At 35.9% G+C, this 15309-nt stretch overlaps 1 protein-coding gene across 2 annotated transcripts in view; it reads left to right on the plus strand.

Annotated features, from left to right (window-relative positions):
* YLPM1 (YLP motif containing 1) overlaps positions 1-15309 on the plus strand; it is a 59172-nt gene that overhangs the window by 31934 nt on the left and 11929 nt on the right. Inside the window, exons 6-17 of one of the 2 annotated variants that reach the window (XM_081050453.1) lie at positions 29-149; positions 4908-5325; positions 5438-5530; positions 5757-5952; positions 7720-7838; positions 8727-8881; positions 11294-11356; positions 11649-11768; positions 12008-12184; positions 12271-12354; positions 12632-12715; positions 14906-14986. In XM_081050453.1, the coding sequence (XP_080906579.1) occupies positions 29-149; positions 4908-5325; positions 5438-5530; positions 5757-5952; positions 7720-7838; positions 8727-8881; positions 11294-11356; positions 11649-11768; positions 12008-12184; positions 12271-12354; positions 12632-12715; positions 14906-14986 (1711 nt within the window). The remainder of the gene's footprint in view (positions 1-28; positions 150-4907; positions 5326-5437; positions 5531-5756; positions 5953-7719; positions 7839-8726; positions 8882-11293; positions 11357-11648; positions 11769-12007; positions 12185-12270; positions 12355-12631; positions 12716-14905; positions 14987-15309) is intronic. The other variant, XM_081050454.1, reaches the window with a different exon arrangement.

Raw genomic sequence — 15309 nt, forward strand, 5'->3', positions numbered from 1 at the left:
GTACAATGGCAATTTTATTTGTTTGCAGAGAACAGAAAGAACAGCTTCAAAAGATGAAAGATTTTGGGTCTGAGCCACAGATGCCTGACCACCTACCGCCCCCAGATTCGAGATTGCAAAATACATCTTCAAGACCTGGAATGTATCCGGTATGGAAAAATGTGTGCTCAGAAAGTGAAATGGTTCCTACTTTGTATGTTTGTCTGTTCTTTGATATTTTTATATTACAATGAGTATAAATTACCTCCATAAAAAAAGGTAAATTTTGGAAAAGTAAAAAGCTAATGGTAATTGACTTTTGAAAATCTTATACATATGGTCAAAAGTGTGACAATGCTTTTTCCTCCAGGTTTTGATAAGTACACCAAGCACACCTGATCTGTATGGCTTCACGTTCACAAAATTGTAGAATTCTTCTAGTACTTTTTTGTTTCCATCTGGGCAGTGCAGAGGCTCCCTTATAGTCTCCCCATCTCTTCAAACTACTACTAGTCCTTCAACTAGGGAAGAGATCAAACATGCCCCAGTTCAGGCAGTAAAAGGGGGTGTTTATGTTAAAAACTTCTTGTTTAAGTTCTCCATTTGTTTTGCTTTCGTTTTGTTGTTGTTTTACCTTTGCCAATGATGGGCTTTAAAAATGTTATCATGCAAATAACTATATCAACGCAATAAGAGGGAAAAAAACCACATGAATCATTTTATCAAATTAACTCTTTTCATTTCTCATTGTTCCCTTTCGTCCTGGTCTAACACATGGCACTCATACAATTGTTGACATCACCAACCACCATGATGTTGACTCCTAGATCGAATCTCCTGACCCGTGTCTGCATCCCATCTGCCTACAGCGTTTCTCTCTGTGGGCGTGTCTCCTGTCACATTTGAAATGGAGCTCATTATCATCCTCTATCGCGCTTGTTCTCACCGTCCCTAGTCACCCAAACTTAAAACCTGAAAGCCTACATCTGTCCTCTGTTCTACCCTTCCATGTTCAGCCATTCTGTTGATTGCTTTCACTGTCTTTTTAACATTGTTCAAGTAGTCTGTTCTCCACTTCCCCACAACCTCAGTTCGAGCCTTCATCAGTTCTTGCCTAGATTGTTGCAGGACCATCCTAATGCATCACTCTCCATCACATTCCCCTCTGATCCATTCTCCATTCTGCTGCCAAAGTAAATATTTCATTTTTTAATCAAATTTTGAGGTATAATTTTATATACAATAACAGACTCATTTTAAGCCCACCCATTTTAAGCCTACAGTTTGAGTTTTGTCAAATGTATACCAAAAGATGAAAAAATTTCCAGCACCCTAAAAAGTTCTCTCATACCCCCATATTCCACTTCAGGCAGCACTGATGTGACTTCTGGCCACAATGGACATTTTAAAACAAATTTCTATATGTCGCACCCTGGCTTTAAATTTTTTTCAATATTTCCCCATTGCTTTCAGGATAAAATCTTGATTCTTTCGCATGGCCTTTATGTTCTCCCTGAGTTGGCCTGATCTGCTCACCATTAATTGCTACTCCACTCTCTACACTCCACTTTCCTCCATAGGGAGCTTCTGATAATTCTGTGAGTGTACCAGGCTCTCCATGCCTGTGCACATGCATGTGGTTCTCTAAACGCAGAGTTTCTTTTCTTTCTCTTCCTAGTTCCTCTTCCAACTAGTTCATTCTTGTTCATCTTTTAGAACTCAACTCTGTATCTTCTCTTCCTCTTGTGTAAGACAATTGTCCTTACGTGTACCCCTGTAACATCTTGTACAGGCCTCTGTCATAGCCATGGTCATACTGTATTTTGATTGTTTGTCCTTCTAAACTCTAAAGCTCATAAGAGTAGGAACTATGTCTTTTATCTTTGTATCTCTTAGCAAATTATAGAAACTCTAGATTATAGATCCACATTTTTGTTTTATTCACTTAACAATCATAAACATTTTTCCATGTTGCTACATGCTTTATTACTTTTGATGCATAATTTATTAAATTTCTATTGGACATTTATTTCTAATCTTTCACTTTTTTAAATAATACAACTTTAATGAATGTCTTTGTATCAGGTTCTTATTTTAGGTAACTTCCTAAAAGTAATTTTAAATTCCCAAAGTGGAATGCTTCAGTTGAAGAATAAGGACATTTTTAATGATTCCTGTAATATAGCCAATGGCTCTCTCAAATAGTTGTGTAACATTTATATTATAGCCTTGCAAGCATCAGCTATTTAGTATTTTTGGTAAACTTAATAGTTTCAATAAAATACTTTAATATGGATTTTTGATAATTAGTGAACATGAATGTTTTTCCTTATTTGTTCATTATATTTCTTGTAAAAATTCTATTTTGGTTCTTTACCAATTTATCTGTTTGGCTCTTAAGGTTTTTCTTACCAATTTTATATTATCCTTAATGTAATATAGTTAATCCTTTCTCATATAAGTACTGTAGGGTATTATGTTTTGTTTTTTAAAATGTATCTGTTGCTTTCACTGTGTAGTATGAAGAAAACACTTCTGCTTTATTTGTAGACATAGTCCTAAGAGTTCTTAAGATATTTAAAACATGTCTGGATAGCTGTACTCCAGACGCAATAGCTTTGTTCTATGTGTTTTCTTAACAGTTTAAAGTGTTATTACCTAACCTTTAGGTAATAGCCATTTGTCTTTAACTCTAGCTTGTATTGGCTTCTAGTTAAATAGTGTTTTTTACATATTAGCCAAATCCATTCTGTTAATCAAAAAGTTTGTTTTTAAAGCACAACTGATATATGCGTAAAATACTTGTTATCTGTATGTTCGCTTTCCAAGGTCCAAAATAGCTGTTAATAAAGAACAAACAAACCAGAAACAATGAACTCAGAGAACTGGGTAATGAGTATTTGAATCAGACTTGCAAAAATTAAAGTAAATTTTGACAGTTGGGTTTCAGTACTGAGTAGATAGATAGGACTTATTTGCCAAGAGTTTCCCCTATCTCCTTAATATACATTTCTGTTGACATTCGGTGATGGCTTTGGGAAAAGAATTTAAACATTGCACACAACAGTAGCACTCCTTGGAGAGATTACTAAATGTCCCACTTGGTTTCTTTGTTTTATTGTTTCCTGGTGCTCATTTTGTATGTTGGTACCAGCCTTACCACAAACCGCTATTGTCAACCAGACAACTGAATAGAAGTGAGGAAGCTAGCTAGGGTTTGTTTCTCTCACTGGAAATTCACTATTTTCTGGAGGAGATAGGTCACCAGAGTGGGAAGATAGTTTATAGCAGGGATTCTTAACTAAGTGGTAAACGTCAGAATTACTCATGGAGGGTTTGGTTTTGTTTTTCTTTTAAACTAATGTCAGAACCTCACCCACAAAAATTCAGTAGGTTTAGGGTGGGCCGGGGACATTTGTATCTTAAGTGCTAGTATCCTCATTATTCTGGAAGAAGAAGAAAGAGGGTGGTACTTTGGGGAGGGGGCAATAGTGTTGAGGGCAATTTTTTAAAAATCTTTTTTTAACCATTAATTGAGGTACAATTTACATACGTATAATTTGCCCGTGTTAAGTATGTAATTCAATGATTTTTAGTAAATTTACTGAGTTCTATAACCATCACCATAATCTAGTTTTAGAACATTTTCATCACTCCAGTAAAATCCCTTGTGCCAATTTGCAGTTAATCTTCCTTCCTACCCCAAGTCTCAGGCAGCAGCTAATCCACTTTCAGTCTCTATAGATGTACCTTTGTGGGCATTTCACTTACATGGAATCATAAAATATGTGGTCTTTGGTGTCTTGCTTCTTTCACTTAGTTAATGTTTTCAAAGTTCATCCATGTTGTAGCATGAATCAGTGCTTCATTTCTTTTTATTGCCGAGTAATAATCTGTTGTATAGATCTACCACGTCGTGTTTATCCATTCACCAGTTTATGGGACATTTGGGTTATTGAATAATGCTGCTATGAATATTTGTGTGCAAGTCTTTGGATGGACATGTTTTTCTTGGATAAAACCTAGGAATGGAATTTCTCAGTTTATGGTATACTTATGTTTAACTTTTTGAGAAACCATTTTCCAAAGTGGCTGTACCATATTACAGTTCCGTTAGCAATTTACGTAAGAGGGCTGTTGTTTCTCTACATCTTTGCTATCGTGTTATTATCTGTTATTAATTATAGCCATTCTACTAGGTATGAAATGGTATCTCGTCGTGGATTAAATTTGCATTTCCCTAATGATTAATGATGTTGAACATCTTTTCATGTGCTTATAGGCCATTTATATATCTTCTTTGGAGAAATATCTATTCACATCTTTTCCCATTTTTTAAATTATTTGTCTTATTAAGTTTTTATATTCTGAGTACAAATCCTTTATCAGATATGTGATTTGCATATGCAGTTGACCCTTGAAAAATATGAGGGTTAGGGACACCACTCCCTCACGCAGTTGAAAATCTGCACGTAACTTTTAACTCCCCAAAACTTAAGTTATCCCTCAGTTTCTATGGGGGTTTAGGGGTGATTGGTTCCAGGGTCCCCTGTGGATACCAAACTCAGCAGATACTCAAGTCCCCTGTGTAAAATAATATAGATCAGTGTATATGGTCACTTCCCTGTACTCCCCCCCCAACACACACACACACACACACACACACACACACACATCTGTGGACTCCCAACTGTGGATCAAAAACAGTACAAGTATTTATTGGAAAAAAATTCACATCTAAGTGGACCCACACAGTTCACACCTGTGTTGCTCAAGGGCCAACTGTATTTTCTTCCTAAAGCACAAGAAGTTTTGAATTTTGAATGAGTCCATTTCTTTTATGGATTGAGAACCAGATACTCATTTTCATTTATGTACAAAAACATGGTGGTATCCTCATCCACTAAGCTGTTTACTCTGTTCTCCAGCCTCCAGGGTCCTATAGACCACCCCCTCCTATGGGTAAACCACCAGGTTCAATTGTGAGACCCTCTGCTCCACCAGCAAGATCATCTGTTCCTGTAACCAGGCCGCCTATCCCAATACCACCCCCACCTCCTCCTCCTCCTCCACCCCCACCTCCTCCAGTGATAAAGCCACAAACTTCAGGTGTGGAACAGGAGCGCTGGGATGAAGACTCTTTCTATGGCCTCTGGGATACAAATGATGAACAAGGACTGAATTCAGAATTTAAATCAGACACTGCAACAATGCCATCTGCTCCAGTGTTACCACCCCCACCTGTTCACCCTTCCATTCCCCCTCCTGGCCCAATGCCTATGGGTATGCCACCAATGTCAAAGCCACCACCAGTGCAGCAGACTGTTGATTATGGCCATGGCCGAGGTAAGGAACGGTGGCATGTTTGTGTTTGGGATTCTAAAGGAATTGTTAGCTTCAGCTTTGCCTTTCTGTAGCTTCACCCTTACAGTGCTTTATCCCTGATTTTGTTTACTAGACATAGCCACTAATAAAGTTGAACAGATACCCTATGGAGAAAGAATAACTCTGCGCCCAGATCCACTACCTGAAAGATCAACTTTTGAGACAGGTAGGAGTCCCAGAGAGATCAGTATTTTTAAACCTTTTAAGGCTAAATTATCATATGATTTTCCCTTTGGTAAGATTATCTGGGCCTCCTTTTAATATAGTTAAAAGATTCATAAATTGAAATTAGGGCAACAATTTGTATTAGTTCTAAAGTTAGATTTGTACTTTTTTGCTTTTATTTCAGAAAAAGGAATGTAGTTCTTACTTTGTACTAATTGTTTTTGTAGAGCATGCAGGCCAACGCGATCGTTATGACAGAGATAGAGACCGTGAACCTTATTTTGATCGTCAAAGTAATGTCATGGCAGATCATCGAGATTTCAAACGGGATCGGGAGACACATAGAGACCGAGACCGGGATCGTGGTGTCATTGACTATGACCGGGATCGATTTGACAGAGAACGCCGACCTCGAGATGATAGGTATGCTCTGAAAAATACCTTTGCCAGGTGTGCAAATCACCATACACTTCAGTTCAGCAAAAGTCAGTGTATCTAAAGAAAATTAACTAAATGACATATGAGGTGTGACAATGAAGTTCGCGAACTTGCCACCATGCACTTACGTTGGCAGCATTGTACAGACAGCTCGGTAAGGTTTCATAGCCTTGGTATAACAGTGTCTCACAGCTGTGTTCGTGTCAATGTGTGGCGGTGTCTTGCTGAGTGGCATTCATTATTGTTGTTGCATGTTTTTGTGTGCCATCGGGAGAATGTCTGAGCTTGAATTAGAGCAACAAACAAACATTAAATGTCTTGTTAAACTTCGCAAGTGTGGAAGTAAAATCGGGGGCATGTTAGTCCAAGTTTATGGGGATAATGCCATGAAGAAAACGGCGGTGTACAAATGGATTAAACTTTTTTTTGAGGGGAGAGAACGCGTCACTGATGAAGAGAGGTCAGGGCTGCCAGTAACAAGTAGAACTGACGAAAACATTGCAAAAATTCGTCGAATTGCGTGTCAAAATTGTCGGCTGATTGTGAGAAGCATAGCAGACCAAGTAAACATCGATAGGGAAACAGGAAAATCTTAACTAAAAATTTTGGCATGAGAAAGGTGTGTGTAAAAATGGTCCAGAAGGAGCTCACTACTGAACAAAAGCAAAAGAGAGTCAAAGTTTGCCAAGACCTTTTGGAGAGGCAAGACAGTGTTTGGGCCTTGATATCACTGGGTGTATCACATGGGTGTACCAATATGACCCTAAAACAAAGTATCAAAGTGCACAATGGAAGTCAGCCAATTTTCCACAACCAAAAAATTTCCGTCAGTCCAAGTCAAGAGTCAAAACCATGTTGCTAACCTTTTTTGATATCAGAGGGATTATTCATTATGAATTTGTACCAACTGGACAGTTAACCATGTTTACTATTTGGAAGCACTGAAAAGGCTGCGTGAAAAAGTTAGACAACCTAAACGTTTCATCAACAGTTCATGGCTCTTGCATCACGACAATGCACCAGCTCACATGGCACTGTCTATGAGAGAGTTTTTAGCCAGTAAACAAATAACTGTATTGGAACACGCTCCCTACTCATCTGATCTGGCCCCCAATGACTTATTTCTTTACCTGAAGATAAAGGAAATATTGAAAGGAAGACATTTTGATGACATTCAGGACATCAAGGGTAATACAATGACAGCTCTGATGATCATTCCAGAAAAAGAGTTCCAAAATTGCTTTGAAAGGTGGACGAAGTGCTGGCATCAGTGCATAGCTTCCCCAGGGGAGTACTTCGAAGGTGACCGTAGTGATATTCAGCAATGAAGTATGGAGCACTTTTTCTAGGATGAGTTCGCGAACTTAATTGTCAGACTTCATATTCTCGTGTATAATTTGGAGAGGGAAGAGCAGCTCTGGACCAATTTTCAGGAAACAGTACTTGAGTTTTGCCAGCTTGAATTCCAGAGAATTAAATGGGAGAAGGAGATAGCCAGAAAGGAAAGGAAATAGAATTGTCAATAAAGGTGCAGCCATTACTTAATTAGTAGACAATTTGTTTTTGCAATTTGTGAGCTCTTTATATGTGTGTATGCAAGGCAGATCTAAATGGAAAAGCAAAATAAAAATACAAATATTGATTATAAGTAACTACTCAGGGAAAATTAGGTGTAAAATGGTGTTGTATTATAAGATAGAGACCTCCAATTATTTTTTATTTACCAAACCATTTCCTGTTAACACCTTCTAGGACTCAGTCGTATCGAGACAAAAAAGACCATTCTTCATCCAGAAGAGGGGGGTTTGATAGGCCATCCTATGACCGAAAGTCTGACCGACCAGCCTATGAAGGACCATCCATGTTTGGAGGTAGAGCAATGCTTTATTAACTGTGAGAGTGTTGAGAATGTAAATAACAGGAAATGTTTTCTATTGTAGCTATTAGCTATGGATTTAAACTTTCAGAGTAAAATGCACTCAGATTTCTCAGAGATGGCAGCATTATCAAAAATAGCAATATAACTAATGAAATAAAACAAATTGCTTTTTTATATTATTGAAGAAATTTTGGAAAATAAAGACAAAATCACTTATAATCCCACCACCCACCAAATAGCTATTATAAATTTTGTATATTTCCTTTCATTCCCTCTTCACATACCTATTAATGAAGTTGCAATCAAAGTATAAATACAGTTTCTTTATCATTCTTATTCCCATTGATATTGTACCATATACGTTTTTCCATATCTAAACCTATTAATGCTCTGCAATATTTTATTGAGTGGATAAAATACAGACTTATTGTTGGATATTTAAGTTGCTTTTAGTTTTTTTCACTACTATAAATTACACTAGAAACTCATAACTTATTTATAAGAATAAGCTTTCCTAAGCTGGTGACTCTTGTTCTTAAAACTGTAAAGCAGAAGTTATAGACTATAAGTCATACTTGGGGCTATCCAGCAAAGTATATGTTATTTTTCTGTGTCCTGTTGCTTAACTTTTTCCTAAATTTAATACAAACAAGGATGAATTTAGTATTTTTCAAAACATTTCTGTTTGCCTGAGATCATACCTAAATCTTTTCATTTTCTTGATTTCAATAGATTTATGTTACTTACACTTTCTCTAATTAAGGTTAAAAGTGGACCCCAAATCATTATGAATTATGTTACCTTAGGATGAATGAAGAGAGTTAAAATTTTAAATTATTATTATACAAATAGTAATTTTGTTCAACTACTGGAATCCTAGGAGAAAGAAGAACTTACCCAGAGGAGCGAATGCCCCTGCCAGCTCCTTCACTAAGCCACCAGCCACCTCCAGCTCCACGGGTTGAGAAGAAGCCTGAATCTAAGAATGTGGATGATATTTTGAAACCACCTGGCAGAGAGAGTAGACCTGAGAGAGTGAGTCCTATATAGTTGATTAGTTTTCTTGCACATCAGAAGCTGATAAGAGATCTTTTTAATATCTTGAACAGAATTTCTCTACTTTTCTGTGACATACAGATTCAAAGCATCTTACCATCTCCAAATCATCATATAACTTCATAAATTTCCTACCCTATAGAATCTAAGAAGGTTAGAGCTTAATTGCTTGGAAAAGAAGATGTTGAAACTTTAGAGAATAATTTATAAGAGCTCAATTAATTGCATTTTTGAGAGAGTAAAAGTAGATTTGGTCTTATGTGAAACAAAAAGAGGGAGAATTAGGACACTTGATTAGCTTAGGCTTATTTTCCTACTGACCTCCAGATGTATAAATTGTTAAACTTATGCTGCAGAATAATTAGATTCCATTTCAGTAAACTGGTAATGGAGATTTCCATCAGATATTTTGACTCCATATATGTGTATAACTCGTTTTAAAGTCTATTTCATCTATTATTAGTATAGCTACTCTAGCTTTTCTGTGGTTTCTGTTTGCGTGATAAATCTTTTTCCATCCTTTTACTCTTGATCTGTTTGTGTCTTTGAATCTAAAGTATGTCTCCTATAGACAACATACGTTGGATCAAGTTTTTTATGCAGTCTGACAATTTCTGCCTTTTAACTGGATTATTTAATTCATTCACATTTAATGTTATTGATATAATTCGCTTAGTTCCATTTTTGGATTGTCCAATTGAATAGAAACTCAGTTGATTTTTGCATATTGATCTTATATCCTGCAACATTGTTGAACTCATCTATTAGTTCTAATAGATTTTTAGTGGATTCCTTAGGATTTTCTGTGTACAAGATCATGTCGTCTGCAGATAGAGGTGGTTTTACTTCTTCCTTTTCAATCTGAATGCCTTTTGTTTCTTTTTCTTGCCTATTTGTCCTGGATAGAATCACCAGTACAGTGTTAAATAGGTATTGTGAGAATGGACATCCTTGTTTTATTCCTGATCTTAGAAAGAAAACTTTGTTTTTCACCGTTAAGTATGATGTTAGCTGTGGGTTTTCAATAGATGCCCTTTATCAGGTTGAGAAGGTTGCCTTCCATTCCTACTTTGTTGAATGTTTTTATCATGAAAGGATGTTGTACTTTATTGAATGTTTTTTGTTGTTGTTGAATGAGATTTTTGTTTTTTATTGTATGTGATTTTATTTGTTGTATATGATTTTTGTTTTTTATTCTGTTGATATGATGTATTACAGTAATTGCTTTTCAGATGTTAATTTAAATCCCTGGTTGAAATCTATTTGGTCATGGTGTGTAATTCTTTTTATATGTTGCTGAATTCAGTTTGTTAATATTTTGTTGAGGATTTTTGCATTCATAGTCGTAAGAGAGATCTATAGTTTTCTTGTGATATCTTTGTCTGGTTTTGGTATTGGGGTATCTGCTTGATTTGAAATGCTGGCTTCCTAAAATGAGTTGGGAATTATTCCTTCCTCTTCTGTTTTTTGGAAGAGTTTGTGAAGAGTTGGTATTAATTCTTCTTTAAATATTTGTTAGAGTTCTGTGATATAGCCATCTGAGCCTGGGCTTTTATTTTTATTTTTTGATTACTAATTCAATCTCTTCACTTGTCATGGGTCCATTCAAATTGTCTATTTCTTCTTGAGTCAGTTTCAGTCGTCTGTATCTTTCTAGGGATTTGTCCATTTCATCTAAGTTATCTAATTGTTGGCATACATTTGTTCATAGTATTCCTTTATAAGGCTTCGTTTCTGTAAGGTTGGTAGTCATGTCCTCTCTTTCATTTATGATTCTAATAATTTGAGTCTTCTCCCTTTTTTTTTCTTAGTCTAGCTAAAGGTTTGTCAATTTTGTTCATCTTTTCAATGAACCAGCTTTTGGTTCCATTGATTTTATTTTTCTGTTCTCTATTTTATTAACTTCTCTTCTAATATTTGGTATATTTTGTTCATCTTTTTCTATCGTAAGGTTGAAGGTTATTGTTTTGAGATCTTTATAATTTTACAACTATAATTTCCTTAAATTAGACATTTATAACTATAATTTCCTTATAAGCACTACTTTAGCTGCAGCCCATAAATTTTGATATGTTGTGTCTTCATTTTTTTATATTTCAAAGTATTTTCTGATTTTTCTTTTGATTTCTTCCTTGACCCATTGGTTATTTAGGAGTATGGTGTTTAATTTCTGAATACTGTGAATTTCCCAAATTTTTTCTATTAATTTCTAATTTTATTTCATTATGGTCAGAGGCACACTTTGTATTATTCCTATCCTTTCAAATTTATTAAGGTTGGCTTCATGATATACATCATGTGGTCTGTTCCTGGAGAATGATAGGTCATTGTTAACTGTAAGATTTCATTGTAAAAAAAAAATCTTCTAATAGTTTTTTCACTGTGTTTCAGATTGTTGTTATAATGAGAGGATTGCCTGGCAGTGGAAAGACACATGTTGCAAAACTTATTCGAGTAAGTATGGGAAAGCCAATGAATCAGTTACTGTTGTTAGCCCCTAGCCTTTTTATTCTTAGCAAGCAGCAAAATACAGGTATTTCCCATTTGATCCATTCTAGTTGGCCCACGTAGTAGATGCTGTCTCATATAAATTTTGATCTGCTTAAACAAATATTTTTGCCTCTGCTTAATTTGAAACCACCAAAAGATTGCATTATTATTTAGCCAAGAGAAAGAACTTTAGTGTGAACATTCATTAATTTATTCCATAAGTTCTCTTTTGCTTTCTTGATGATACGATTCTTAGGATAAAGAGGTAGAATTTGGAGGACCTGCACCCAGAGTTCTAAGCCTGGATGATTATTTCATCACTGAAGTGGAAAAAGAAGAAAAAGATCCAGATTCTGGGAAGAAAGTGAAAAAGAAGGTGTGGTATATTCCTCTCAGATTACATCCTCATTCATTAACAACAGTGAAAGGAAAACGTGTTCAGAAAGACCTGGGGCTTTTTTTGAGGACAAAGAATTCTCTTTTTTTAAAAAACAAAGTTTAGTACTCAGGTGTAGTGTGACTACAAAGTCATCTCTATCCAGATGCTAACCAGGGAAGAGGTTTAGGATGATTCTTTGCTTTTGCTAACCCCATATCTCTCTGGGGGGATCGTAGGTAATGGAATATGAATATGAAGCTGAGATGGAGGAGACCTATCGCACCAGCATGTTCAAAACTTTCAAAAAGACTCTGGATGATGGCTTTTTCCCCTTCATCATCCTGGATGCCATCAATGACCAAGTTCGACATTTTGACCAGTTTTGGAGTGCAGCAAAAACCAAGGGATTTGAGGTATAGACTTAAAAATTTTTAGAGTACTTTGTGTTATCTTGTAAGTGCTGCATTTGTTTGCGTAATCGTTATTCATTCTTTCTTAGGTGTATTTGGCTGAAATGAGTGCAGATAACCAGACTTGTGGCAAGAGAAATATTCATGGAAGAAAGCTTAAAGAAATAAATAAGGTGATTTTTAGAAACATAGAAGGTGTTGTATTCTAAATTTCATTTAGGCTGTATCATCACTGTTGTCTGGAAGTTCTTTTTATCCCCTTTACTTTCAAAATATCTTTTCTATCTGCTTTAGTAAATGTTTCTTATCCTTTGTGTCTAAGTAAATGAGGTGGTCTAGCTCTGCCTGGAACTAGTCTGTTAGACTTTACAGAATTAATTCCCTTGTGTTGGAGGCTCACTTGGTCTTTGTTTGAGTAGAGATAAGTTGACCTCCTGAATTTCTCTATAGATGGCTGATCACTGGGAAACTGCACCTCGTCATATGATGCGTCTGGACATTCGTTCTTTGCTGCAAGATGCTGCTATTGAAGAGGTGAGTGTCCTTTGGCTCAAGGGCAGTGCATAAGTGACCTTTTTTTTCTTTAACTTTGTTTTACTTTGAAAAGTTTTTAAACTAAGAAAAGTTGCATGAATAGTCTAAGACTACCTGTACAACTTTTTTTTTTTACAACTTTCATTGAGATTCACCAATTAATACTTTGTAATACTATTCTCTATATAGATAAAATCCCCCCTTCCTCCTTTTCCTCCTCCTTCTTCTTGTTATTATTATTATTGTTATCACTATTTTTGTGGAACCTTCGAGAGTTAAGTTGCTGACCTCATAGCCTTTCACCCCTAAATATTTCAGTAGGTATCCTAGGAACAAGGGCATTCTCTTAAAAAACTAGAAGTCTCGATGACCAAATTCAGGAAATTTAACATAGATAAAATGCTATACTGAGTAATATAAATTTCCTGAATTATCTCAGACAGTCCATATTCAGATTTTACCAGTTATTCCCATAATTGGTTTATAGCAATTTTTTAAAATCCAGGATCCAGTCCTTTAATATAAAAAGTAGTTTCTCAGTCACATCATTGTTACGAAAGCAAAGAATTTTTAAAGGTTATAAGCCAGTTTTGTAGACTGCCCCTCAATTTGGGTTTGTCTGATTGTTTCCACATTATTAGTTTTAGGTCAAACGTTAGCAAGAATACTATATAAGTGATGTGTCCTCGGTGCATCATATCAGGAGCCAGATGGTGTCAATTTTTTTCATTATTGGTGATTTAAATGTCGATCACTTGGTTCAGGTGGAATCCATCAAATTTTTCTACCTGTCTGTTTTTCTTTGTAATAAATAATCTGTAGGGAGATACTTTGAAATTGTTAATATTCTGTTCCCCCAACAAATTTTTATCCATTGATAATTCTTGCCTAAATTAATTATCAATTTGGTGGAAGTAAATATGGAAAAGGAAAGATTTTTCTCTTATAATCAGTTGTGCACTTCTGTTTTGTTCGACCTCCTACTGTGAATGAGCGTTATCTATACTCAATGTTGTCATTATATTTCTATGTGATTTTGCCTCCCATGCCACTCCTCAACCCATTTCCTTCTGGCTTCTGCCCCAGCCATTCTCCAGAGGCTCTCTCACCAAAGATTTCCATGACAGTGGACAATTCTCACTTCTCCTGCTGCTTAATTTTGCAGCTACATATGACATAGTTGACCCTGTTCACCTTCTTGAAAACATTTTTCTCTTGACTTCTGTGATTCCACCTTCTCCTGGTTTTCCTCTGGTCTCTCTGGCCCATTCCTTTTTGGTCTTCTTTGCTGGCTTCTCTTGCTATCCAATCCTTAGATGTTGGTGTTCTTTAGGGCTCTATCTATCCTAGGCTCTATTTTCACTTTGCACGTTCTACTGATAGTTTGGATTGCCACTTACGTGCCCTTAATAGTAAATTGTAAAGACCGGAATCCATTTTATCAGTATTTTAATAATTATATCTGAGTGAAAGTGATTTTTATCATTCTACCTTTATTTTCCCAATTTTCTACCAAAAAACATACTACCTTAGTACACCTCAGATTCAACCTATCCAGTATGTAATTCATCAAAACCTGTTCCTTTTTTAGTAAGTATTCTATATTTTAGTAATTAGACCCACCCATCACTTTGGTGCTGAACTCTTGACTTTTTACTGTACATTATCCTTGACTCTTTATTGTCAGTTATACCAATACTTGACCCTATCCCTCCACCATGTCATCAGTCTACAAGCGTTTTCACTTTGACCTATAAATACCGCTCTAATCCATCTACTCTCTATTTGCATTGCTACCATCCTGGACCAAGCTTCTGTCATCTCACTTTTCATTGTACCCTTTCTTACATTTTGAAATTTGAATCACATATATGTTTTACTTAATTGGAATACTAGCTAAAGGTTTTAAAAAGAAATCCTAGTAATTCATAGGCATTCATAACATAACTGTCAACTTAGGATAGATCATTCTCCCTAACTTCATAGGAAATTGTAAACATAGATATCCCAGGAAAATGAAAGGCAGAAATATCATTGAAAGTTTAGGTTGTTAAAAATTACTTAGTATGTAACAGTGCTGTTTTGCTCTGGGCAGCTGTGCTCATCTCATGTCTCAATGAGGGACTCAGCGTTTTCCTGAATGTTAACTCAGTCTTTTTTGTTATTATTATGATTATTGGGGTGGTGTAGGTAGAGATGGAAGATTTTGATGCAAACATCGAAGAACAGAAGGAAGAAAAGAAAGATGCAGAGGAAGAGGAAAACGAACTGGTAGGAGACGGACCGACCACTTTGAACAGAGTGTCTCTTTAGTAAAATTCTTAGGGCTTTAAAGTCACCGCTATGGTCAGATTAGTCTGTTGCTATATACCTTAATGGCCAAAGTTTCCATAATCATCTTCAAGGAGACTTTTGGATACTTTTTATTTTTCCCCTGACCAAAAGAACCCTCTACTGCGCTGTTACATGCAAATTTCAATAATGCTAAGAATCCTACCCGTGTACTCACTCATCTGTTTGTGGGCGGCTTTAGGGAAGTGTACTTTTTCAGAAAATCAATGACATTTGAAAGGGTGTTCTTACATTCCAGCAGA

Source organism: Rhinolophus hipposideros (genome assembly GCF_964194185.1).
Source record: "Rhinolophus hipposideros genome assembly, chromosome: 5".
Classification (NCBI taxonomy): domain Eukaryota; kingdom Metazoa; phylum Chordata; class Mammalia; order Chiroptera; family Rhinolophidae; genus Rhinolophus; species Rhinolophus hipposideros.